Source organism: Muntiacus reevesi, chromosome 1, assembly GCF_963930625.1.
Source record: "Muntiacus reevesi chromosome 1, mMunRee1.1, whole genome shotgun sequence".
Taxonomy (NCBI): domain Eukaryota; kingdom Metazoa; phylum Chordata; class Mammalia; order Artiodactyla; family Cervidae; genus Muntiacus; species Muntiacus reevesi.
Genome location: NC_089249.1, coordinates 170,428,642 through 170,452,863, shown reverse-complemented (window position 1 = coordinate 170,452,863; position 24,222 = coordinate 170,428,642). Strand labels below are relative to the sequence as shown.

The 24,222-nt window shown below is 46.1% G+C and overlaps 1 protein-coding gene across 1 annotated transcript in view; it reads right to left on the bottom strand.

Annotated features, from left to right (window-relative positions):
- CSMD2 (CUB and Sushi multiple domains 2) overlaps window positions 1-24,222 on the bottom strand; it is a 677,437-nt gene that overhangs the window by 238,269 nt on the left and 414,946 nt on the right. The window contains exons 14-15 of the mRNA XM_065930495.1: window positions 7,394-7,720; window positions 3,045-3,239 (exon numbers count right to left, since the gene is read on the bottom strand). Coding sequence (XP_065786567.1) covers window positions 3,045-3,239; window positions 7,394-7,720 — 522 coding nt within the window. The remainder of the gene's footprint in view (window positions 1-3,044; window positions 3,240-7,393; window positions 7,721-24,222) is intronic.

Genomic DNA, 24,222 nt, shown 5'->3' with positions numbered 1-24,222 from the left:
TCCCATAATGATGGCAGAGTTGAGCTGAGGCCTTAGGGCCCTCAAAGCCAAAAACACTTCCTAGCTGGCCCTTTAAGAAAAAGTTTGCAGACTGACTTCTGCTTTATATCAGCCAGATGATCATCCTTCTTTCTAAATTTAGGAGAAGAAGCCATTTTCTCCCTTGTCCTATTACAGCCTCTCAAAAGCCAAGAGGCTCTCAGCATATATTAAGACTTCTTAAAAGACCATTAGCTTCCGCATTTAATTGTCCACAAGGTGGGGATACTTAATCAAAAACAAAACTAGAAAAAATGGAAAGACAAAGATGCTGATTACAAAGCAGGGTTCTTCCAAGACTCGACACAGGAGGGAAAAGGGCCAAGGAGGGCCAGATTTCAGGGGCTTCTCACCCGGCGCGCTCTACGGTTTCAAGTCCAGACTTGGCCAACCTAGGTGGTGTCCGGCTCTCACTCTGGCCCTCTGATCTGCTGCTCCCCAGGTCCCCGAAAACCAGGTTGGCATCAAACGCCCATAATTCTAGGAAGACTGAGCAGACTCTCCCCGGTGCCAAGTCGGCCTCTTTCTACCAGACTGCCCCTTATTTCTGGTTGCCCACTGTCCCCCACCCTAAGCGATTCCCTCCTTAGGGACAGACTGAACAAGACAACCGCTAATTGCAAAATTAAGACTCTGCCTATGAAGCAGTGGTCCACGTTAAGGTCCATGAACGAAGGTCGAGTTCTCTTGGGCATTCACTCATGGTCTGGAGGGGTGCACTGCTCTGGCAGAACCGTGGTCTAGGAGCAGCTGATTCAGGAGGGTGGGTGGTGGAGAAGAGGATGCCTCTCAGGGGGGTCAGCCCCACTGGGACTGAGCCCCCACAGGCTCTGAGGTACTGGGGTCTGGGCTTCTGCCCCAGAACTCCCACAGTCTTGGTGGGGAAACAGGACCAAGCCCCATGGAACCAGTAAAGAAAATGTAGTCATGGTGAGGTCCAGTGTCTGATAGAGTTGTCTGCTGCTGGCTCAAGAGAAGCAAGAGAACCAGGAGAAAAGAGAGACCAGGTGAGCAGGAGACAGCAGGGAAGATGTCCTGGACGAGACGGACCAGGAGGAAAATTAAAGAGAGGAGGTTGAGGTGCACGAGGGAGAATGAGGGGCCCAGTCTAAAGGGAAGGTGAGCCCCAGACCAACAAGCCCCCAGACCCTGGGCTCTGTCTAGTCCCCAGACACCACCATTAGACACTTGCGTTTATCCCCCTGCTGCCAGGGAGGGAGTTACCCAACCCATCAGGTTCACAGCTGGGAGGGGGTGAAGAGAGGAGTTTCATGCTTCTCTGACACCATAGCTTATGCTGTTTCCAAAAGAGCTCACTCACTGGGTAAAATGGCAGAGGGTGTGGTGTGGACGGAGCTGTGGGGTTGTGAGGGTAGGACGGCACCTGTCTGTGTCATGAGTGGGACAGGCACCTGGAAGGATGAACCCACCACATGATCCCCAAAGTAGAATGCTACGCTAATGGGCCCGGTGAAGAAATGGCTAATATCAGGTGAAAATCACGCTCACTGCCAACACTGATGGAGCACTGCCTCTCTGCTCATGACCACCCTGGGAGGGGGCTCCCCTTCTTAATTGCACTTTACAGATGGAGCAATCGAGGCACAGAGAAGTCAAGTCACTGGCCCCCCTGGGTGACTCAGCGGGTAAGTTTCAGGGAGAAGATAGGAGGCAGCCTGATGTGAGTCAGGGCTCTGGAGGCCATTAGGGAGGCTCTAGCCTAGTTAAAAGGTCATTCATTCATTCATTTATTCAGTGATTCATCAGCCAGTGTTGACCGAGCACTTAGTGGGTGTCAAACCATAAGCCAGCTGTGGAGATGCAAGGCCGAGGAAGGTTCCCTAACCCCACGGAGCTTACCAACCAGCAAGAGCAAGGCCAACTCGAGGAGCTCAGCCTTTACATGTGCATTTTATTATCTCCCCATGTTTTTTTTTTCAGCTGGAAAAAAACCCCAGAGATTCAGAGGGAAAAGGCAACTTGCCATGATTCCAGCCCAGGTCCTTCTGACCTGAAGGCCCCCACCTTGATGGCAGACCCTCTGCTACAGGCTCTGTGCTCTTGATGGTCTCCCTTCTCCCTCCCCCAGCCCGTCAGCTCTGGGGCTGTGCTCCCTTTAAGGCCCCATTCTTCGGGCTCCTGACCTTCCCTCTTGCTGGCTGGGGTGCTCGGAGTTGGGTCTGGGGATTGGGTATGGAGAGATCCCTTAGGTCTCACCCTCTGTCCATCACGTGAGATGAACGGAGGAAGCTTTCTGGCTCCCAGAAGGAAGGGGCTACAGCCCCTGCCTCCTTGGACACCATCACTGCCTTCAAGGAGTCTGTGGGAGATGCACTTTTCATCTGCTGCCCACAAGTATTTATCAAAGGCCTGTTCTGTGCCAGGCATTATGCTTGGTGCACAAGTCTGACATAATTCCTGCCCTCAAGAAGCTTTGTGTGTTCCATAACTGAAGCTGGGTAGACCAGATGGCTGATCTCTCTCTTCTTTTTTTTTTTTTTTTCCTAACTTGTCTGTCCCTAGTCTCCTGGAGATTGACTGCAAGGATATCAAGGCAGTGTTTAACAGGGGCACCAAGGCCAAGCCTGGGAGATGTCCCAGGGAATTGGGGGAAATTAGCATGTGAAGACGGAAAGAGTGGCAGGCATTTTGAAAGACATGCAGACTCACAGCACGGCCAGCACTGCTTCAGGCTGATGGCACTCCCTGGGTGGGAGCTGTGAGCAGGGCTCCTAACAGCTGTGATATTGAGAGCATTCCCAGTTGAAAGAAGTGGTCTTTTTTGATGCCTGACAATCTAGATCCAGCGTTTCTCCAGTTTAATCTCTGGTTATAACTCAAATTCTGTGCAATATTGTTTTATAGACACTTGGCCATTTCAGGGTGAGGGTGAGAGGGTGGTCGCAGTCCTGGGAGAGAAGGACCACCGCGGTTCGGGCTGCTCGGTCCCCCTCCTCAGCGTCTCCGGCTGACAGCTCCGCCCCCGCCCGCCCGCAGGCACGCACCTTCGCACCGAAGCACCGCGCTGTTCCAGACCACACTGCCCTCCTTCAGGACACAGGTGATGGTCTCCGAGCCCTGAGTCCCGAGGAAGCCTTCATCGCAGAGAAAAGAGATGGAGCTGCCCAGCTGGAGGCTGTCACCGAACCGCTTGCCGTTCACGGGGACGCCAGGATCGGGGCACTCATTGTGTCTGAAGGCTGTGCGGAGGAAGGTCAAGGATGTGATTAGACAGAGCTGGTGTGCAGATGGACTCCCCCAAAAGAAGCTTCATCATGAAGGTCAACCCTAGATCTCCCCTGCTTCCCCAAGAGCCCGACATGCAGACCTAGACCACAATGGGCGTAAAGCAGGTCTTGTTGAACTTGATGTCCTTCCTTCCTGAGCACCTAGTCCAACTTCATTCTAAAGCACATTTGTGGGTCAGGCAGCCGGCTGTTTGTCCTGTCAGCTCATCAACATCAAATATTGATTCCATGAAATAGGTATTATTACTCCACTTTACAGATGAAGAAACTGAGGCTCAGCATGGTAAAGGAGTAGATCTGTGTCCTCAATGTCGAATCCACTCTAAGTGTCCCTAACTTCAGAGAGTTAGGGGATCACTTTTGTTGCAGGTGAGCTGGACTCTAAATCCTGTGACAGTAATAGACATGGAGTACCATAAAGCACATGCCGTGGGGTCGACCCTGTCTGAAGCCATTCCCTCACTTTCTTGCCTCAGGCCGCCTCTCACTCTGCCCACGTGGTTGATCATATAGTTGGCGGGTGGAGAGGAAAGAGTCAGAATGCTTGTGGGTTTAATCGAGTTCTCCCTCTTATTAGTTACATGGTTCTGGGCAACTGATGTCATCTTTCTGAGCCTCTGTTTCCTGACCTATGAAACCAAGATCATGCTTCACTGGTCGGGTCATTCTGAGATAGCAAGAACATGAAAGTTGATTTGAATTTGCAAGTGGAGAATGCTGGGTGCAGCACATGACAGGTGGTGAGTCCTCTTTAAGTCTGGGTTCCCTTCTTTCTGTTCCCCACCTTCCTCCCTCAGGGGTGCCCAGTTCTCATAGTCAAGCCTGAGGCTACACCCTATTTGCATCCTGGCTGTTTTAAGGACAGTGGCTTTCCAGTGAAGACCAGCCTCCACAGCTGCATGGGCATGGGCCGTTTTAAAGAACTCAGTGAGGAGCCCTCTGAGATTCCCTAGTGACTGAAACACTTGCACAGTCAGAAACAGAAGCAGCCGCGGAAGTTGTCAGATCATCTAGCTGGAGGCAAACCTGGCGATCCTTCCTACTGAGGCTGGGCTGCAGGAGCATCTGACATGGAGACAACCATGAGATCCCTGCTGAGCCCTGATGCAGTCCCCCTTCTCTCTGAAATGCAATTTAAGTCAACCTAGACTTCTGTCTCCCAAACTTTGCTTATTAGGAACTATGACCATGAGCTTGCCCTGACATTTAGAAAAAAGAGTTGGGGAGAAAAGTGGTGCTTGGGGCCCATAAGTCCAGGCATTTGTCTACTCAAACCCTATCAGTCTCTCTCTCTCTCTCTCACACACACGTACACACTGCATAGGGATATGGAGCTATCTCCAATGTCTTGGAGCAAATGCTCTAAGTCAAAGATTTAAGTACAGCCCAGTTTTACCTGTGTCCTGTTTCAATCTCAGCTTCCTGGCAGGTGAAAGGGGATGGATCTTAACCTAGGAAGCTGATGTCGTGGGTCTGGGAGTGATGCCTGCAGGATGCTCAGAGAGTAGGTGCTCAGTAAACAGCAGTTACTGTCATCAGCGTTCAAAACACTCCACATGGGAGAAGGGTCAGTTTACTCTAAGGAGCTCTGGGGGTGGAAGCGGGATCTCTGAACCTTGTTACAGGGACGAGGATTTCATGTCAGCATGAAGGGAAGCCCCGAGAGCTCTCCAGCTGTGGAGAGTGCTGTCTGGGGGTGGGAAACTTCCTGACACTGGGCACATTCCAACTCTGCCCAGATGATCGTTGGTTGGGATGTGGCCAAGGAGACATGCATTTTGCAGGGGATACTACACTAGTTCCCGAACACTTGCCCACAACTGTGGTTGCACTAGCTGCAACAGAATCATCTCAGAAGCCTGTAAAAAATGTAGATTCTAGGACCTCATTCCTTAGACATTTTGACTCAGCAGGACTAGAATGGGGCCAAGATTTTGTCCCTCGGACAGTAAGGAAATCAAACCAGTCCATCCTAAACGAAATCAACCCTGAATATTCATTGGAAGTTCTAATGTTGAAGTTGAAACTCCAATACTTTGGCCACCTGATATAAAGAGCTGACTCACTGGAAAAATACCCTTATGCTGCAAAAGGATATGAGGATAGGAGGAGGATAGGGGATGACAGGATGAGATGGTTGGATGGCATCACCGACTCAATGGACATGAGTTTGAGCAAACTCTGGGAAATAGTGAAGGACAGGGAAGCCCGGCCTACTGCAGTCCATGGGGTCACAAAGAGTCAGACACAACTTAGCAACTGAAAAACAACAATCCAACTCTATCTGTGTAAATGGGCAGGAAATTATCTGATGTTTGTAACAGTGTTCATCTCTGGGTGAGGGGGATCTGAGGTGGAGGTCAGCACTTCTTCCTTGAACTGGCCTGCTTTTGTCTACTGACATATTGGATGTGTATCACTTTTACATGGTGGAGGAATATTAGAGAGGGATGCTGGGTGAGAGTTTGATCCTCAGGTTAGTTTTGCTGCTTTTTGCCTCTTTCTCCCAAGAACTCAGCATTTGCTTCTCTCCTGGACAGTGGGGACCTAGTAGGATTTGGTTTTCCTTGGAGACTATGAGATTCTTTTTTTTTCCCCCGGTCCTCCATCAGTGTACCCATACTGCTTTGAACTTGTAGGGTCCTTGGTCCTCCCCATCCTGGATAAGCAGGCTTCCCTGGGACAGCTCTTACCCATCTTCTCACTCCCACCAAGGGGAAGAAAGGTCATTTAGCCATTCATGAATCTTTCCACTCAATATACATTTACTGATACTCATGACCTACCAGACCCCACACTGGGCAGAGGGGAGAGAGAGTGAAATAATATGTATCCTCATCTTTCCAGAGCTCATGATCTCATGGGAAAGTGGGGATGAGGACAGGTTGTCTGAAGCCAGTGCTGCTGCGCTAGACTGTGAAGACTGGGGAAGACAGGACTGGGCTGTTTCCTCCTGCTCATAGGTGATGGGAAGAAGAGTGCCCTGGGGGAGGCACCCCTGGGAAGATGGACTGTTTTCAATCCAGTCCAGTGTCCCGAGGAAGGTGTTGAGGGAAACACCAGAGAAGCATTCTTGCTTCGGTGATCCCTTGGAATCTGGGGTCTCCAAAGACCCCCACTTGGCACCTATGGTCTTCAGCTCAGCTAGACCCTGGGGACAGGTGGGACAAGGAAGCAAGACCTCTATGGCAAGGATGGGAGTGGGGCTGGGTGGAGATAAGTTCTATTAGGAAGTGCCAAAGGGACCAGCTCTGGGTGTGCTGTGCGCCTGGGCAGGGCTTGACTTGGGGACTTGCATTTCATAAGCAACCTCTGGGAAAGGATCTGGTTAACTGCTCAGGGGGACCCAGCTTCAGCCCCATCTGACAATATTCCCTTGGCCAAGTTCATCAGGTCTGTGGCTGATCCTACCCTGCTCAGCGCCTCTTACTACTTTTGGCAGCTTGCTGTTTCCAGCATCCAGGCTTCTGCCTTCACTCCGACCCTCTCTACAACCCCCTGAGACACAGAAATGACAAGAATCATTGCTTCAGTTTGCCTCTAGAGAAGGGGCCCAGGGTTAAAACCAGAGGTGACAACTCTGGGACTGTGGCCGAGAGGGGCCAGGAGGAAATGCCCCCAAAGTGGGCTCAAATGAGTCTCAGAGCCAAACAGAAACACTGCTCCAGACCCTTGTTTCTGATTTGACTGTGGGGATAAGAGTTGGCAAAGCAAAGTGTGAGCGGCCTCACGGGGGATACGTGAAGTCGGCAGCGAGGAGGCGTCCGAGGACTTGGAGGAGCACAGCAGAGAGGCGTCAGTAACCAGGGGAGGAGGGCGGGGGCTTGCTCCCCCTGGGGCCCTTCCTGCTTCTAGCTGGGCCTTCTAGGAGAGGGAGGGTAGGGAGGAGAAATGGGGCTCCAGGCTCCTTTCACATTACATGGCACATCTATTAGAAATAAAGGCTTAAAAGTATGTGAAGCCACAAAAAAGAGTGCCTTCTTCTTTTGCTGTCATGCCGGCGCCCCACGCCTGGCTCTGCAGTCCTTGGAACTGGTCCACCCACATCACCACTGCAATGGACATCCCCAGAGGGACGGTGGGTGGGGGCCGCAGGGCAGACTCACTGGTAAATGTGATGTTGAAGCCTCTCTTCCCCGTGGAGTGGTCAGTCTGGAACTCGAGACGGGCCACGTGGCCACTGCTGGTGATGGAGGAGGGGAGCTGGTTCCCCGAGAAGGTGCCCAGGACGGGGGCCTCAGCCGTGGCCCCATCCTTGATGACCAGGAAGTCAAACTGAGGCTCCACGTCGATGTCATTGAAGGCCAAGTGGATGCGGCTCTCGGGCCGGGCGAGGATGAGCCAGACACAGTGGAGGTGGTTGCCGTAGTCCTCTGGGTAGTTGGGCGACAGGACGACCCCAGAGGGGCTGGTGAAGTTGAAGAAGCAGGAAACTGCAAGAGAAGAGCCGTGGAGGTCAGTGAGTGTCCCTGGAACTGTGCCTGGGCCACCGAGGGCAGGCAGAGGGGCATGTCCTTAGTCTAAAAGCAATAGAGAGAAAAGGTGACCAGAGGGTTGGGCTGGACTGGCCGGGCTCTGAGCTCCAGGCAGGAGACATGCTGGGCTCCACGCTGCATGCAGCGCTAGGAAGGGGCCCTCTGGCACACTGTGGGCAAGGAGGAGTTGGTCTCCTCCCGGCCTTCTTGCCCTCGCGGTGAGCCCATCCCAGGAGCGTCTGCCTGCTCTCAGTTCCTTGTGTTGGGGAAAAACCACCATTTAAGCTTAAGTGGAGTCCCAGTGCCTGGTTCCTCTTAGCTGGTGGTGATCCCCTGAGGGGTAACTAGGGTGGGGACAGGTCCGCTCCCTTTCTGTCCTGTAAACATTCTCGGTGGGGAAATGATTGTGCCCTGGGGATTCTGGCAACTGGGAAGCTACAAAACTATGCTAAGAAGGTGCCCGGTAGGCGCCATCTTTCAGAGACCAGAGCTTTGGAAGAAACTGGCAGAGAGAGGGAACAGCACCTTATCTTGAAGCCCCACCTACTTTCCAAGGATCGACTCCTCTGAAAATCTTGATTTTAAACCCTTGTCATGCCCGTTAACTAACAGACTCTGAGAGTAAGTCTGAGGCAAAGGAAAGTGTTATAAATAGAAAAACAAACACGAAACCAATATTAAAAAGGAAAATAATAGCATGAAAAAAATATTGCAACAAATATGCCAGAGAGCAGCTCTCAATACTGAATTAGAGCTTTTGTAATTTGTGCAAGAACATCACCAAGATGAGCAAAGAATATGCTCAGAGGATTCATATGAGAGAAAATAGAATTAATGTGAAAACGCAGTCCATTTCCCTAGGGGGAAAAAATGAACAACTCATATTGCTGAGGCTTCATGGAAACTCATATGTATTTCTTGTCAGTTGCACAGTAAAGTTGATATAGTTCTTCTGGAAGGGAGTGAATGAACTCTTATCAACAGCCACAAAACTATTCAAATATTCTGACTCCGTAATCTCCAGGAATTAATTCAAAAGAAAAGGAGCCACATGGACAAAGATGTTTACAGTGACATAATTTTATTATAGAGGAAAAACCGTGAACAACCTATATGTCAGCCCAATAATGTGAGGTAAATTATAGCCTTTAACGTGGTGCGGTTTGAATGCAATCATTAAAGTGATAAATATGATCCTGTAGAAGGAACAATGTTAAACATTTTAAAGTCAAACAGTACATCATAAAATTATATGTACACCTTGGATTATAGCTAATAAATATTTACATATATATGGGAAAAGACTGGACATGAGCCCCCCAGATAAAAACTGTATTAGGGTGAAAGGTTTGGGGGTGATATTTTTCACTGTGAAAGCAATATTTGATTTTTCTGATTGCAAAAATGATATAGGGTCATTGAAACAGTTTTTAACATATAAAGTGTAAAGAAGGTAAAAACTAATATGGACAAACATTTAAATGCCTTTATAACATTTATAGTGATGTTGGATATTAATAATATTGAAATTAAAGTATGATATTTGATTTATTAATTATAATGAAGTGAAAGTGAAAAATAATATTAAAATCATGTTTGCAAAAAAAAAAAAAAAAACAACACAAAGCAAAGGAACTGGTGATTCCTTCTGCTGAGTTTCTCCTTCCTTTCCCTGACTCTACCCACCTTTTCCTTTTCTGCACTGGGTTTACTTTTCCAACCTGCTACTCAAAGCCCTCCCATCAAATTTAGCAAAGTGAAACTGGTCCCTGGGACACATTCAGTCTTATGCCTGTAATCTCTGTATTTTATAAGTATGGGAAGTTTGCCAAGGGGAGAGAAGGCCATAACCCCACTTAAAGATAAAAGACCCTGCAGCTCACAGAGGTTAGGTGACTCGCAGGCTCACACGGCCAGTAGATGGTAGCAGTAAGTTCCAATCCATGCAAATCCTTGCTGGTTCAAATCCACCTGACTCCAGGGGCCAAGCCCTTAGCTACCCAGCAACACCGCCTCCTAGTATGAGAACAGTATTGCTCACAAATCTAACAGATGAGTCCTTGGGGGGTAGTCTTAGAATCTGCTAATGATCTGTTGACCCCAAGCATTATATCAGCCCTGAACTGGAAGCTCTAGGCTGGACACAGATGTCCCCCAACACAGCTATCCCATCCACAGCTTTGTGGCAGTCCAGCTGGGAGCATAATACAAATAATGAGGACTATGAAACCAACGGAGCCCACTACCTGAAGACAGACGGTAAAAACCACATGGCTTGCCTACTAGTAGAACAACATCAAGGTAGACCAAAAGGAAAGAAAAGCTCTACAATTTCAGAGGCACTGAAAGCATGAGAACACATGGATTTGCTGCAGAGAATTTAATTAATGCCTGCTGAGTCCCCATCCCCAACTCCATCACTCTATCACTTATTTTCTTTATACCCTTTATCTAGAGTTGCCAAGTTGTAAATCTCCAGGGGCACCATTTTGAACATCTATATATGGTAGCTCTTCCTATCACTCTTTAAAATTATCTTGTTCACTAGTTTCTTGATGGTTTGCCCTTCCCTCTCCCCAACACACACATATGTACTCCACGAGTGCAGAAATCTTGTCTGTTTGATTCCTCTGAATCCCCATGGCTGCCACAATGGCTGGTACATTATCGGTGCTCAATCAATATTTGCTGAATGAATCAATGAGTATTTAATGGTTGACATCATCTAAAAATGGGCTTCCTAGGTGGTTCAGTGGTAAAGAATGCACCTGCCAAGCAGGAGATGCAGGTTTGATCCCTGCATTGGGAAAATCCCCTGGAGAAGAAAATGGCAACCTACTTCAGTATTCTTGCCTGGGAAATTCCACTGACAGAGGAGCCTGGTGGGCCACAAGTCCATGAAGTCGCAAGAGTCAGACGACTGAGCAACTCAACAACAACATTCTGAAAAGATGGTGACGTGCCTCATATCCTGATCCTGTTATATCCTGATCCTGTTCCAAGTCCCAACCAAAAGAACTGACCAAATTCTGTGGAGCGGATACCTTGTTTCAGCTCTGGAAACAAGGAAAAAATACTATGCCATGATCCTCACTGCATATGTCTAACATTGCAAATGTCTAACATTTCTGTTAGACACAGTACAGATCTGCTCCTAAATAATTTAGAGTAGAAAAGGGTATGACCAAGCCAAATTGTTAAACAGCAAAGACAACAGAAACTGCTTCCAAAGACCTTGAAAAAGTATATTATCCATATAACATTAAAAAAAAAAAAACAACACTTGAGGATGTTTTCTACCCAACCAAGAGATGAATCTAAATGCAGAACTCAAGTATGGGAATGTTATGGTTAATAAAAAATGAAAAAAAAATTGGCAATAAGCAAATAAACCATATAGTAAATAATCTAAATAATTGCTATAAACATAGTTAGAAAACAGAATGCAAGTGTAACAAATATTTGTTGGAAGAGAACATAAAAGATATTGTTCCTGCCCAAACCCCAGGGTAAAGTAATGCAGATTATTCTGATGTAAAGTATAAAGTTTAAAGCAAGGCGATATGCTAATTTTCTCATTTTGCAAGAAGTTCTGTTATATGGTTTCTGTGGTTAATTAGAGAAATATAGGTTAGAGTGTGTCTTTAAAGATGTTAAGTGTAATTAGTAATAGACTATAAAGTAGCTTATCTTCAAAATTACCAAAGGCGAAAAAGCAAAGCAGTCAATTTAGCAAAAAAAATGGAATTCAAAGGAAACAACAAGGAATCGTAAAGAGTAAAAATGTAAAGTAAGATGCTAAAAAAGGGGGGAAAAGGCAAAATATCATTTACGAAAATAAAAGTATACAGGTTAATCTATCTTAGAAAAATATAACCCTCATTTTGGGAAAAGATACACTTTAAAGAAACTCAGAATAGTCAAAAATAAGGAAAAGGGCCAAGATAGCTCAGATTCCGGATTAGAAGAGTGTTACAATCTACCAGCTCAGGCCCCAGGGAATCCTGCTTATTTGGTGGTATGCACTCGGTGTAACACAGGTTCCAAAAGCTCCCTGGGTAATCCTAAGGTGCAGCCCGGGTTTGAGAGCTACTGGTGAAGGAAAATGCAAAGTATAAAAAATTAGTTTTAATGGTAGTATAGACCCTTGGGTGTTATAATATCACAACAGACTCTTAACGATCCCCCCTTTTTTTTTTTCAGGCCAAGAGACCCCTGAATAGCATTCAAAACATGTCCTTTTGCACCTAGAGAGACAGAGGTGATAAACTGACAAAAAGAGGGGACAAATAGAAGAGAAACTTGGTCCTGTGACGCTCAGTCTTCTATCCCAAGGGATAACTCAGGCTTGTTGCAATGAAGGCAGGAAAAAGGAGTGCGCAGTGTTCAACAAAGCTCTAATCTCTCTCACTCTGGAAAACTAGGTTTACATGTTACATCAAAAGGTTTCTCTTGGAGAATTTGCTTCTCAGTGTCCCAAATGAGGATAAAAAAGCATATGGTGATTGGATCTCATTACTGTCAATCACCCAGGTAAAGGAGGGACATGAAGTGTCTTCTCCCCTTGGAAGCATTTACCAGGTTGTGCTCAAGAATCCTGACCTTGAATAAGCCTTTAAAGTGTTTGGACTTTTGAAAAATAATAAAGGTGGAAAACTCATTACCAAGTGGATGCATCATTTCTATGCTTAATATTGGATTATTATTTAATAAGATCTTGAGGAAGAGAAGTTTTGCTGAAAAATGCTCTTTTACTCTCTTTTCTTTCGGTGTTGTCACTGCTAGTTTCAGCGCTTTCAAAATGATAATTCAATTACTAGAGACCCAATGAGGCAAGACAAAAGCGAAAATCCAAAGATGACATTTAAAAAATGGATGATGTTCATATTCTAAAATGAAGATATGACAGTTATGATACATTTGGCCCAAAGCACTGAAACAGACAAAATAAACTGTTTTAGAAAATATAAGTGTTGGATAAAAAATACTAACCTGATGTCAAAAGTAAATAAAGATAAAAAAGATCTACAGAATACTATGAGTGGGTATATGCTGTATGAAACTTTGTAACCTGCAAACAAGGACCAGGATCTTCTTCACAAGTGCCCATGGAATGTCACAGAAACGGACTCTATACTGGGCTACAAAGAACTCTCTGTAAGTGCCTCTACAAAGCAAAAACTGTTAGGACTCATTTTCTATTCACAGAGCAGATAAACTAGAAATCAGTAATAAAAGACTAAAGAAAAATTCCTAGTCAGCTGAAAATCTACAAAATCCTTTCCTAAGCAAGTTCTTGAGTTCAAAGAGGAAGCAAAGGCTATCAGTCAATACAGATTACTTACAATAATGATAATGATATGAGGCCAAAGCTGTGTTTAAGGGAAAATTAATAGCCTTATTCATTATTAAATAAAAAAGAAATAAGTGAAATGAACACTCAAACTAAAAACATAACAAAGAGAATAGCCAAACAAGATTAAGGAGAGAAGGGAGAATAAATAAAGATAAAAGCAGAGAAAAGTGAACTGAAGAGACCAGTAAAATAAAAACTTCTCATTGGGGTACTCAAGAAATAAGGAGAGAAGATATATATACATAGATACAGGATAATAAAATTAAGGAGATATGCCAATCATAAAAGAATAGTATGTACAACAAACTAATAAAATTGAAATATTCACAAAATGCAGAATTCCCTAGGAAATTTTAAATTACAAAAATTGTGTGAAGAGAAAAACCTGAGGAGACTGAAAAATATTTAGGGAGTAGGTAGTTTTAGGCCAAGAACTTTTAAATGTTAACCAAGCTGTAGTAGCCATGCTATTTAATTAATCTTGATACAAATAGTTCCATAAGATAGTATGTGATATACATGTTCACACTCAGCCACTCACACGTCAATACATCCACAGTGCAAACATAATCCTATATGTAAAGTGCTATCAAATCAAATTCAGCCCTAAAACACTAAACAAACATGAGTTATAATCAACAAGCCTTTATTGATAGGCAGAAAAGAAAACTAAAAAATGAGACAAACTTTTTCCTGGGTGACGAGTTCATACTGTTAAGATAAAGTGTTAGTTGCTCAGTAGTGTCTGACTCTTTGTGACCCCATGGACTGTAGCCTGCCAGGCTCATCTGCTAATGGGATTCTCCAAGCAAGAATACTGGAGTGGGTTGCCATTCCCTTCTCCAGAGGATCTTCCCAACCCAGGGGTCGAACCCAGGTCTCCTGCACTGCAGGCAGACTCTTTACCATCTGAGCCACCAGGGAAACCATGTTAAGATAAAAATTATCTTCAAATCATTGTATAAATGTAGCATAATTCCAGGCAAAATTTAATGCAATTCCAGGCAAGACCCACATTAAGTTTTTTTCTGGAGTGATCGATCTGTTGGAATAAATAGGTAAAAAGATCCAATCACTCCTTGAGAGAGAAAAGGAAAAAATAGCATATGAGGTGCTAGCTGGCATTCCAAGACGTCATATGTCTTGACCCACCAAGCCTCACAGCGGCCCTCTAAGATGAATATTATTATTATCCCCATTTTAGAGATGTAGAAGCCAAGTCTGGGTGTTCAAGTAACCTGCCCACCGTCACAAGGCATGCAAGTGATGCAGCTGGGCTGTAAACTCAGGAAAGCTCATTCTAGAGCCCAAGCTTTCAACCATAATACCTATTTTTTCCACTGGCAGGAAGGTTTGTCAACTCAGATATTGAAACATACCATAAAGTTGTAATAACAACATCTGTATTGTTATTAAAAGAGAAATTGGTAAGAACCAAAAAAAAAAAAAAAAGAAAGTTCAGAAATGGACACAGACATCCAAAAATGTAGTATATGATAAAGGAGACTTTTTTAATTAGCAGGGTAAATGTTGCTTGATTAATAAGGGAGTCTTGGACAAATGGCTAACCAGTTGTGGAAAAAATAAATCCACATTTCACTCAGTATACAACAGAAATACCAGAAGAAAATATAAGGAATATTTGCATAATCTCAGACATGGGGCAGGAGTTTCTTAGCATTATACTAAAGTTAGGAAATAGTATTTTAACTTACAGAAATGAAACCTTTTTGGATTTCAAAAATCACCGGGCTTCCCAGGTGGTACAGTGGTAAAGAATCTGCCTGCTTAAGGCAGGAGACACAGGAGACACGGGTTCAATCCCTAGGTTGGGAAGATCCCCTTGGAGAAGGAGACAGGAACTCACTCCAGTATTCTTGCCTGGAGAATTCCACGGACAGATGAGTTTGGAGGGCCAGTCCATGGACTCACAAAAGTTTAACAGTGAGGACCAAATGATAATCTCTTTGACAAGTGGTGCTGGGAAAACTGGTCAACCACTTGTAAAAGAATGAAACTAGAACACTTTCTAACACCATACACAAAAATAAACTCAAAATGGATTAAAGATCTAAACATAAGACCAGGAACTATGAAACTCCTAGAGGAAAACATAGGCAAAACTCTCTCTGACATAAATCACAGTAGTATCCTCTATGACCCTCCTCCCAGAGTAATGGAAATAAAAGCAAAAATAAACTAATGGGACCTAATTAAACTTAAAAGCTTTTGCAAAATGGAGGAAACTATAAGCAAGGTGAAAAGACAGCCCTCAGAATGGGAGAAAATAATAGCAAATGAAGCAACTGACAAATAATTAATATAAAAAGCATACAAGTAGCTCCGGCAGCTCAATTACAGAAAAATAAATGACCCAATCAAAAAATGGGCCAAAGAACTAAACAGACATTTCTCCAAAGAAGACATACAGATGGCGAACAAACACATGAAAAGATGCCCAACATCAGTCATCATCAGAGAAATGCAAATCAAAACCACAATGAGGTACCATTACACGCCAGTCAGGATGGCTGCTATCCAAAAGTCTACAAGCAATAAATGCTGGAGAGGGAACCCTCTTACACTGTTGGTGGGTATGCAAACTAGTACAGCCACTATGGAGAACAGTGTGGAGATTCCTTAAAAAACTGAAAATGGAACTGCCACATGACCCAGCAATCCCACTGCTGGGCATACACATCAAGGAAACCAGATCTGAAAGAGACACGTGCACCCCAATGTTCATCACAGCACTGTTTACAATAGCCAGGACATGGAAGCAGCCTAGATGCCCATCAGCAGATGAATGGATAAGGAAGCTGTGGTACATATACACCATGGAATATTACTCAGCCATTAAAAAGAATACATTTGAATCAGTTCTAATGAGATGGATGAAACTGGAGCCCATTATACAGAGTGAAGTAAGTCAGAAAGGAAAACACCAATAAGTATACTAATGCATATATATGGAATTTAGAAAGATGGCAATGATGACCCTATATGTGAGACAGCAAAAGAGACACAGATGTATAGAACAGTCTTTTGGACTCTGTGGGAGAAGGCGAGGGTGGGATGATCTGAGAGAATAGCATTGAAACATGCATATTATCATATGTGAAATATATCGCCAGTCCAGGTTTGATGCATGAGACAGGGTGCTCAGGGCTGGTGCACTGGGATGACCCTGAGGGATAGGATGGGGAGGGAGGTGGGATGGGGGTTCAGGATGGGGAACACATGTACACCCATGGCTGATTCATGTCAATGTATGGCAAAACCACTACAGTATTGTAAAGTAATTAGCCTCCAATTAAAATAAATAAATTAAAATAAATATATAAATAAGAAAAAAAGGAAATATTTGCAAGTGAGTATAATCAAATATTTACTATGTTTAACATATGAGTGAGTGAAGTCGCTCAGTTGTGACCAACTCCTCGTGACTCCATGGACTGTGGCCTACCAGGCTCCTCCATTCATGGAATTTTCCAGGCAAGAGTACTGGAGTGGGTTGCCATTTCCTTCTCCAGGGGATCTTCTTGACCCAGCAATAGAACCTGGGTCTCCTGCATTGCAGGCAGACACTTTACCATCTGAGCCACCAGGGAAGTCCTAACATATGAAGAACTACTAATACAATTCAACAAAAAGATAAATACTCAGAACAGAATTATAAGCTAAGGAAATTAAGAGACAAGGTTATCAAGTTGGCAAAGAAAAGACAGACAGGTGGGAAGGGGGTTCAGGATGGGGAACACATGTACACCCGTGGCGGATTCATGTCAATGTATGGCAAAACCACTACAATATTGTAAAGTAATTAGCCTTCAATTAAAATAAACAAATTTATATTAAAACCAAAGGTTCACACACTGCAACTATGACTTGTGTCAGTTAAATAAATAACTGAAATATATATATATATATTTTTTTTTTTTTAAGAAGAGGATGGATTACAAGAGGCATAGATTCCTGAGATGGCGGGAGGTGAGGGCCAATCAATAGCAAAAATTTTGAAACAGTGACTCATCATGAAAGTGATATGGTAGGTCATAGATGCTAAAATAAAAGAAAAAAGGAAAAAACAAAAGGAAGAGAATGGAAAATACCTGAGTGCATTACAGGGTTCACGGTAAATACTATTTGTGAATCTGTTTCAATTATGTCCCAGTGTGTATGTGTATGTGTGCCTGTTTAAGTGTATGCTATACTGCATTTCTTACTGTTGGTTTAAAGGTGCTTAAAGCATCTTTAAAGGTCCCTGATCTAGGTCCCTGATCTAAAGCCTAAATGGGAAGTATAAGCTACAGGCACATTGGTTTTTGATGGTAGAGAGGACCGAGCATCTCTGTATAAGAGGTGGGAAGATGAGAGGAAGGATGGGGGTGGGATGGTGATGAGCTGAAGGCTTGGTGTCTTTGAAATTTGGATGTTGAGCATGTTGCCTGCCAGGCGGGGGACAAGATGATCATTCTCCAGAGTAAGATGAGGAGGTGGGCTGTTCCCAGGATGGAGGTGGGGGGAGAAGACTTGGCAGAGCTTCCACGGGGAAGAAAAGAACAGTCTGACTTGAGAAACACAGATGGATGCTGGGCACTGTGCAGGCTTCACCGAGACTAGTGACCATGAATGGGTAGCAGTGCCAATCTGCCTGGTTGGGCGATTTTCTCCAGCAGAGCTCGCCCAAGCAGTAGAGGCCCAGTTAGACTGTTCTTGCTTCACTATGCATCTCTGGACCAGTAAACTGAGGCATCCCTGCTGATGAACGCTAGAGCTGAGCAGGAGGCAGGGGCTTCACAAACCCACTAGTGAATTCCTTTCACCTCCTTCTGCTCAGAAGCTCAGGGTACGGTAGTTTTCATCAGAGTCATTTTAATATCTCTGGCACTGGAGCTGGTGAAAATTATTAACTTCCTTTGGCTCTAGGAAGCTGGGCGAGGTCTTCAAGATCACACACATGAGGCTGAAACTGGCTACCCAACTGGGCTCATCCTTATCACAAACAAGATTAAGTTAATGCTTGGTTTTCTCTTTGAGAAGAATACTGAGAATAACTTCCCATGCAAGCATGCATGAGTGTGTGCGTATTGAGTTGTTTTAGTCGTGTCTGACTCTTTGCGACACTATGGACCATAGCCTACCAGGCTCCTCTGTTCATGGGATTCTCCAGGCAAGAATACTGGAGTGGGTTGCCATGTCCTCTTTCAAGGGATCTTCCTGACCCAGAGATTGAACCTACACTGGCAAATGGATACTTTACCACTAGACCCACTGGTCAGCTCCTTAGAAACTCATACATACACCTTCCGAAAGGAGCATCAGACATAAAGGGATGACGCGGCCCACGTATTTACTGAGCATGGAACATGCCCCCTTCGGTTAATATTTGACATAAAGCCATGAATTGTCTTAAGTTTTTGCATTTCTTTGTTTTTTCCCATCCCCACCTCCTAGGCAGGCAAGAGCACTGATCCCCTGCACTAGGTGAGTAGGGCCTTTGACAGAGCTGAGCCCTCCCTTGTTCCTGAAATGTTTCCCCTCTGTCTCCGATCACACCCACCCCAGGCTTTCCACTCCAGCTCTGACAGCCCCTTGGCATGACCTTGGAATGTCCTTACCAAGTTGGCATATTCACTGGGCATCTGCTGTGTGACAAAGACTAATCTAGACATGGTGGTGGGGGGGCGGGTAACAAACCAGACAGATCTGCAAGTCCTCAGCCTCAAGAAGTTTGCATTCTAAACGGTAAGAAAGAACATAAGATGGAATGGGGGGAAGAGTGAATGGGAGGGGGTATAGCTTGCTTTCAAGACGGGGTCAGGGATGGCCCGTCTGAGGAAGCACCCTCTGAGACGTGGCCTGACGATACCGAGTCAGCCGGCCTAAGGAAAGATTGCTCCAGAAGGAGGAAATTGCAAGTGCAAAGGCCCTGAGGTGGGTACAGACTTGGTGAATGTGAAGGAGTGAAGGGAGGCCAGCAGAGCAGGAGCAGGGGAACCACGGAGCCAGGAACACGAGACGAGCGGCAGAGGATGACGGAGCTTTCAGACCCAGGAGGAGGAGTCTGGGTTTTATGAGAGCAAATTAAACTAAATATGGCCCAAACTGAACTCCTAGTCTTCTTTCCCCAGCCTGGTTTTCCTAGAACCTTGCGTCTGGAACATTCCCTGGCATCAGGGAGTGATTCAAGCCTGCCCAGTTACCGGCTTTCCCTTGGCCCCATCTCACTCCACAGCACCTTCCTCATCCCCTTGCCTCCTAAACGACACTGGTAGCCCAGACCCGCCTGTGTATTCAGACTTGGCGTGTAACTATCTGATAGACTTCTCTACTGCAGATCCCACCAGCACCTCGACTGCATGTGCAGAACTGATCTCTTTATCTGTTTTCCTAAGCCTCCTTCATTCCTTATCACCATGAATGACAATACCAGTTGCCTAAGGAAAATATATCAACCCCTTTTCCCTTGCTCCCAAATCCAGGCTGTAACTAACTTCTGCTGGTTCTATCTTTTCAGTGTCTCTTGTACTTGTCACATCCTCATCACACCCTATTAAGGGAAGGTCTTCTTCCTACTGCAATAGCCTACCAGGTTTTCTGTCTTTAAATTTTATTCTTTTTGAATCCATCCTACATATTGGCTCCAGAATGGATTTTTGTAAATCACAAATTCTCATGATGTTTCATCTTTGCTTGGAACTCTTGAAAGACTCCCTGTTGTACTGAGGATAAAGCCTGAACTTCTCTAAAGGGCACAAAAAGACCCTCAAAGACCAAAGGCCCTTGCCAATCTCTTTTATATCTATTTTCCCACCTCCCACTGTCCATGACATTCCAATCATATTGGACCACTGCAGTCCTGCAAATGTGCAAGTCTAACACTAGGTCCTGCTCTGGCTATTTTTTTCTTTCTAGAGTGTTCTCTCCTCCTGTCCATCTGGAAAACTCTGTTAAGCATCTTTTCTATAGAGTGGTGTGGGCTCCCTCCTCCCATTTATCCTAGGTAGCTGCACCCATAGAGTCTGTATTCCAGGATCATTCTGCTCAGTGCCCACTGGGGTCTGAATGTTTGAGTCCCCCCAAATTTGTACACTGAAATCCTAATGCCCATGGGTGATGGAAATAGCAAGCAAGGCCTTTAGGAGCTACTTAAATAGTGAGGATGATGCTCTCATGAATGGATGGGGTCAATGCTTTATAAAAGAGGCTCCAGAGAGATCCCTGGTCCCCTTCTGTCATGCGAGAATATAAGGAGAAGACTGAGCCTGCAGGAGGGCCAGGAGGAGGACCCTGGCATCCTGGTCTCAGAATTCCAGCTTCTAGAACTGTGAGAAATAAATTTCTGTGGTTTATAAGCTACCCAGTCTGTGGCATTTTATTTTAGCAGCCTGAATGGACTAAGACAGTACCCACGCCAACCTTGACCATAAGCCCACTGGCCTGCGAGCTATAGAATGAAACCGCATTTTAGAGGAGGCTCTGGGTGGCCAGGTGTCCTCCAAACCAAAGCCTCTCTTATCCCTACCATTTTGGCTTTGTCTCTGTAATAACAGCAATGCTAACATGATTAGTAATAACTATAATAAAATAGGAAACCAGTACTTACCAAATATTTGCTATTTGATTGGTACTGTAGATACAATAGTGAACAAGACATATACTGTTTTAAGAAATGTACAGTGTAGTGAGGGCAAGGCAGTCAACAGGTAAAAAAGCACAGCTTTCTGTGCTCAAGCATATTCCCTGCCATTACCGCTGCCTTTTAGGCAGAGCCCTCTTGCCCACTCCATTGACTTTGCCCCATGGAAGGTGAGAGGGCATGACATAGGGATGTCCAAGCAGACACCCGCAGAACGAGTGTATGTAGGGTTCCCCTAAGCCCTGCGGAGCTGCACCTGACCTACAGCCCTCATGGGATGCAAGTGAGAAATAAATCTGCGCGGGATGCAAGTGAGAAATAAATACTTGTTGTTGCAATTTGTTGAGATTTTTGCACAGTTGATGCCATAGCAAAAGTTGACTTGTACACTTAGGAAAAGGGATATGGAGAAATGGGAAAGTGAAGGATGGCTCTTTTGGATAGGGTAGTCAGAGAAAGCCTCTCTGAGGAGGTGAGAGTGGTGATGAGAAGGATCCAGCTTCCTGAGGAGCATTCCAGCACAGTGAATCTCAAGTCAAAGGCACCGAGGTGGGAAAGAGTTTAGAGTACCTAAAGGTCTGAAAGAGGGCCAGTGCGTCTGGGAAGGGTAAGAGAGGGGGAGGGGCATGGATGATGGGAGAAGGAGGAAGGAGTCCATCTCTGCACTTCTTAGATCTTTGGCTCAGAGATCCCCCTCGACATCAAAAGCGCTCAGCTGAGGCTCCGTGCCTTTCTTGGCATGAAATCTATTGGGTCGTGGCTGGGGAGATCACAGAACATAATGCCCCAAGTGGGACACTTTTGAGAATGAAAGAAGGGACCACTTAATAATTACCTTAGGACAGAAGAGGTAAAGTGGGATAATCCCAAACAAATATGGCTGGATGGTCATCCCCACACGTGGTCTTTTACTTTCCTTCCACAAAAGTATCTTTTATCCTGAGTAAGTAGTTCCTCATTCACAATCCAGTCCCCTTCTGGAACAAAATCTTAAACCAAAACTCACCGGGAGGCTCTGACAATTGCTAAATTCTTGTGTCCTGCGATTGGACCCTGACTGTAGCCCCTTAGAGGCTGGCTAGGTTCTTGGTATAAAGTGATTGCTTATTAGCACCAGGTCAACCTGTGGGAATTCTCTGCTGCCTGAAACTATCCTGAGTCGTGATTGACTTCTGCCACACCTGTGGAAGAATGCCTACTCAAAGCACTCCTGGAGCTTACCCTGGGCTTAGACCCTCTTTAGACCTGCTCGGCAGAGAAGGCAATGGCACCCCATTCCAGTACTCTTGCCTGGAAAATCCCATGGATGGAGGAGCCTGGTAGGCTGCAGTCCATGGGGTCCCTAAGAGTCGGACACGACTGAGCGGTTTCACTTTCACTTTTCACTTTCATGCACTGGAGAAGGAAATGGCAACCCACTCCAGTGTTCTTGCCTGGAGAATCGCAGGGATGGGGGAGCCTGGTGGGCTGCCGTCTATGGGGTCGCACGGAGTCGGACACGACTGAAGCAACTTAGCAGCAGCAGCAGACCTGCTCAGAGGTCCCTGCCAAGGCCAGGTTCTGAGCTGGGGTCTCACCCTGAGCTGATGACTGAGGATCTCCTGTCACCAGCAGGCAGGACAGCTCTGGTCCCTCATGGGATGAAGTGTGAGGACAGTCCCTGCTCTGTACTCCTGGGAAGGAGCTGACTCTGCACTCCCTGGGCTCAGCTTTTACCCTGAAAACAGACCATAAATTCTTTGGAAAGTATATGTAGTCAGATCAAGTCACTGGGCCTCCCAATTTGGGTTTGTCTGGTGTTTTGGAGGGGGGGAAAGTTTCTGTACCTCACTTTCTACTTCCACATGTAGCAAAATTAGACTAACCACACTGAAATCACACCGTGGTTGTGAAGATGCATTGCGATGAAGCTTCTGAAGGCAGGGAGTGCAGTCCCGAGCCTGGGCACCTGGGTATTATACTATATACATCAATCTTTGCTGAATTGGAAACAAGGGACATGTCTCAGTGCTCCTGCTGGAGGCCACATCTCCACAAAGGCCTCTCTGCTCAGGGTACCTCTGAGTCTCAACCAGCCTGCAGGGGCGAGAGCTGGGTCTCCCCACCTCTCCCCAGCATAGCCCACTCCTCAACCAGGAAGGCTCCAGACCAAAAGGTTTGCACTCTGATCCTCAGTACCTCTTCTCCATGGATGAGTGGGCGATTCTGACCAGACTCCTCCCGTCGGGGGATGACGGCCTGGCTGCTAACTAAGACTCCGTGTTCCACATTCTCTGGGAAGACCGACTTAGGAAAGGAGACGTGTTCTATCAACTGCACGGAGCTGCCTGGGGCCGGATGGTGCTGACAGTAGTCGAGGGCTGACTGTTCTGCTGGACTAGAGTTCTATCTGGGTTTCCGACGAGCTGTGCCCTGTGGGGTGAGGCACAGATGCCCTGATGACTGGTCTCTCTGTACGCCAAGCAAAGGCTTCTCAAAAGCGCTTTCACAGCTGTGAGGCCCCACAGATCCTCAGGCCAGCCCCCTGGATCTCCGAGGGATACTTGTGAAGATCTTCTCCCCACGGGGCAGCCCTCAGTCAGCCTCTGTGCCCCCCGTGGGGGTGCGCTTCACCTGTTCCTCATTAATGTCATCAGCCAGACACAGCTATGAGCTGGCGAGACGTCTGTGGGCATGATGTAGCCCCAGGATCCAAGCCTTCCTATGAGTTCAGGGGAACTCAAGAAAGGGCATAATCTGCATTCCCAACAGCTCAGAAGGTGCTCCCAGGACCCCCTCGGAGGGCCCCACCAGCTTCTCCAGAGCACCTTCCCTCAGGCAGACTAGAGCTACCCACGGTCCTGGCCACTCCAAGCCCAGTCCTGACTGCAGAGCAGCCACTGCAAACTGGAAAGGCACACTCGGTGGGAGTCCCTGGATCATAAGGACATACACTTGGATCTTCTTCCAGGGGAATCCACAGGGATACAGGCGAGTTTATAGTTAGCCCGAGAGAGCTACCTTCAAGACCATGGTCTGGGGAGGTGGGGGCACGCACTTGACCTTTTTCCCTGAGTAAGATGAGAGTTAACGAGGTAGCCGAGGGGAGTGGTCCTGTAGCCGAGCCCATCTCCTGAGACCCCAATATTGCCTTTGTTCAAGGAAGAAAGGAAGGGTCATTGTTCCCCCAAGAAGGATAGCCCAAGGTTCTCCTTGAAATCCAATCCCTACAAAAGGTGAGCAGTGTCTTCCCCAGGAACTTCAGAGCCCAAGAACACCCACAACACCTAGAGCTTGATGGGGATGGACTTCCAAGTGAGACGACAAGTTTGTCTAGAGGCTCACAGATGGGGGAGGGTATTGTGAGAGCTTCAAGCCCCAGCCCCTGAGTCAGCAGCTGTGAAAACAGACCCTGATTAGAGAGGTTCTGGGTCTCTCCCGTAGCTCTCTGAGCAGACATCACAGAGAGCTGTGGAAAAGGCA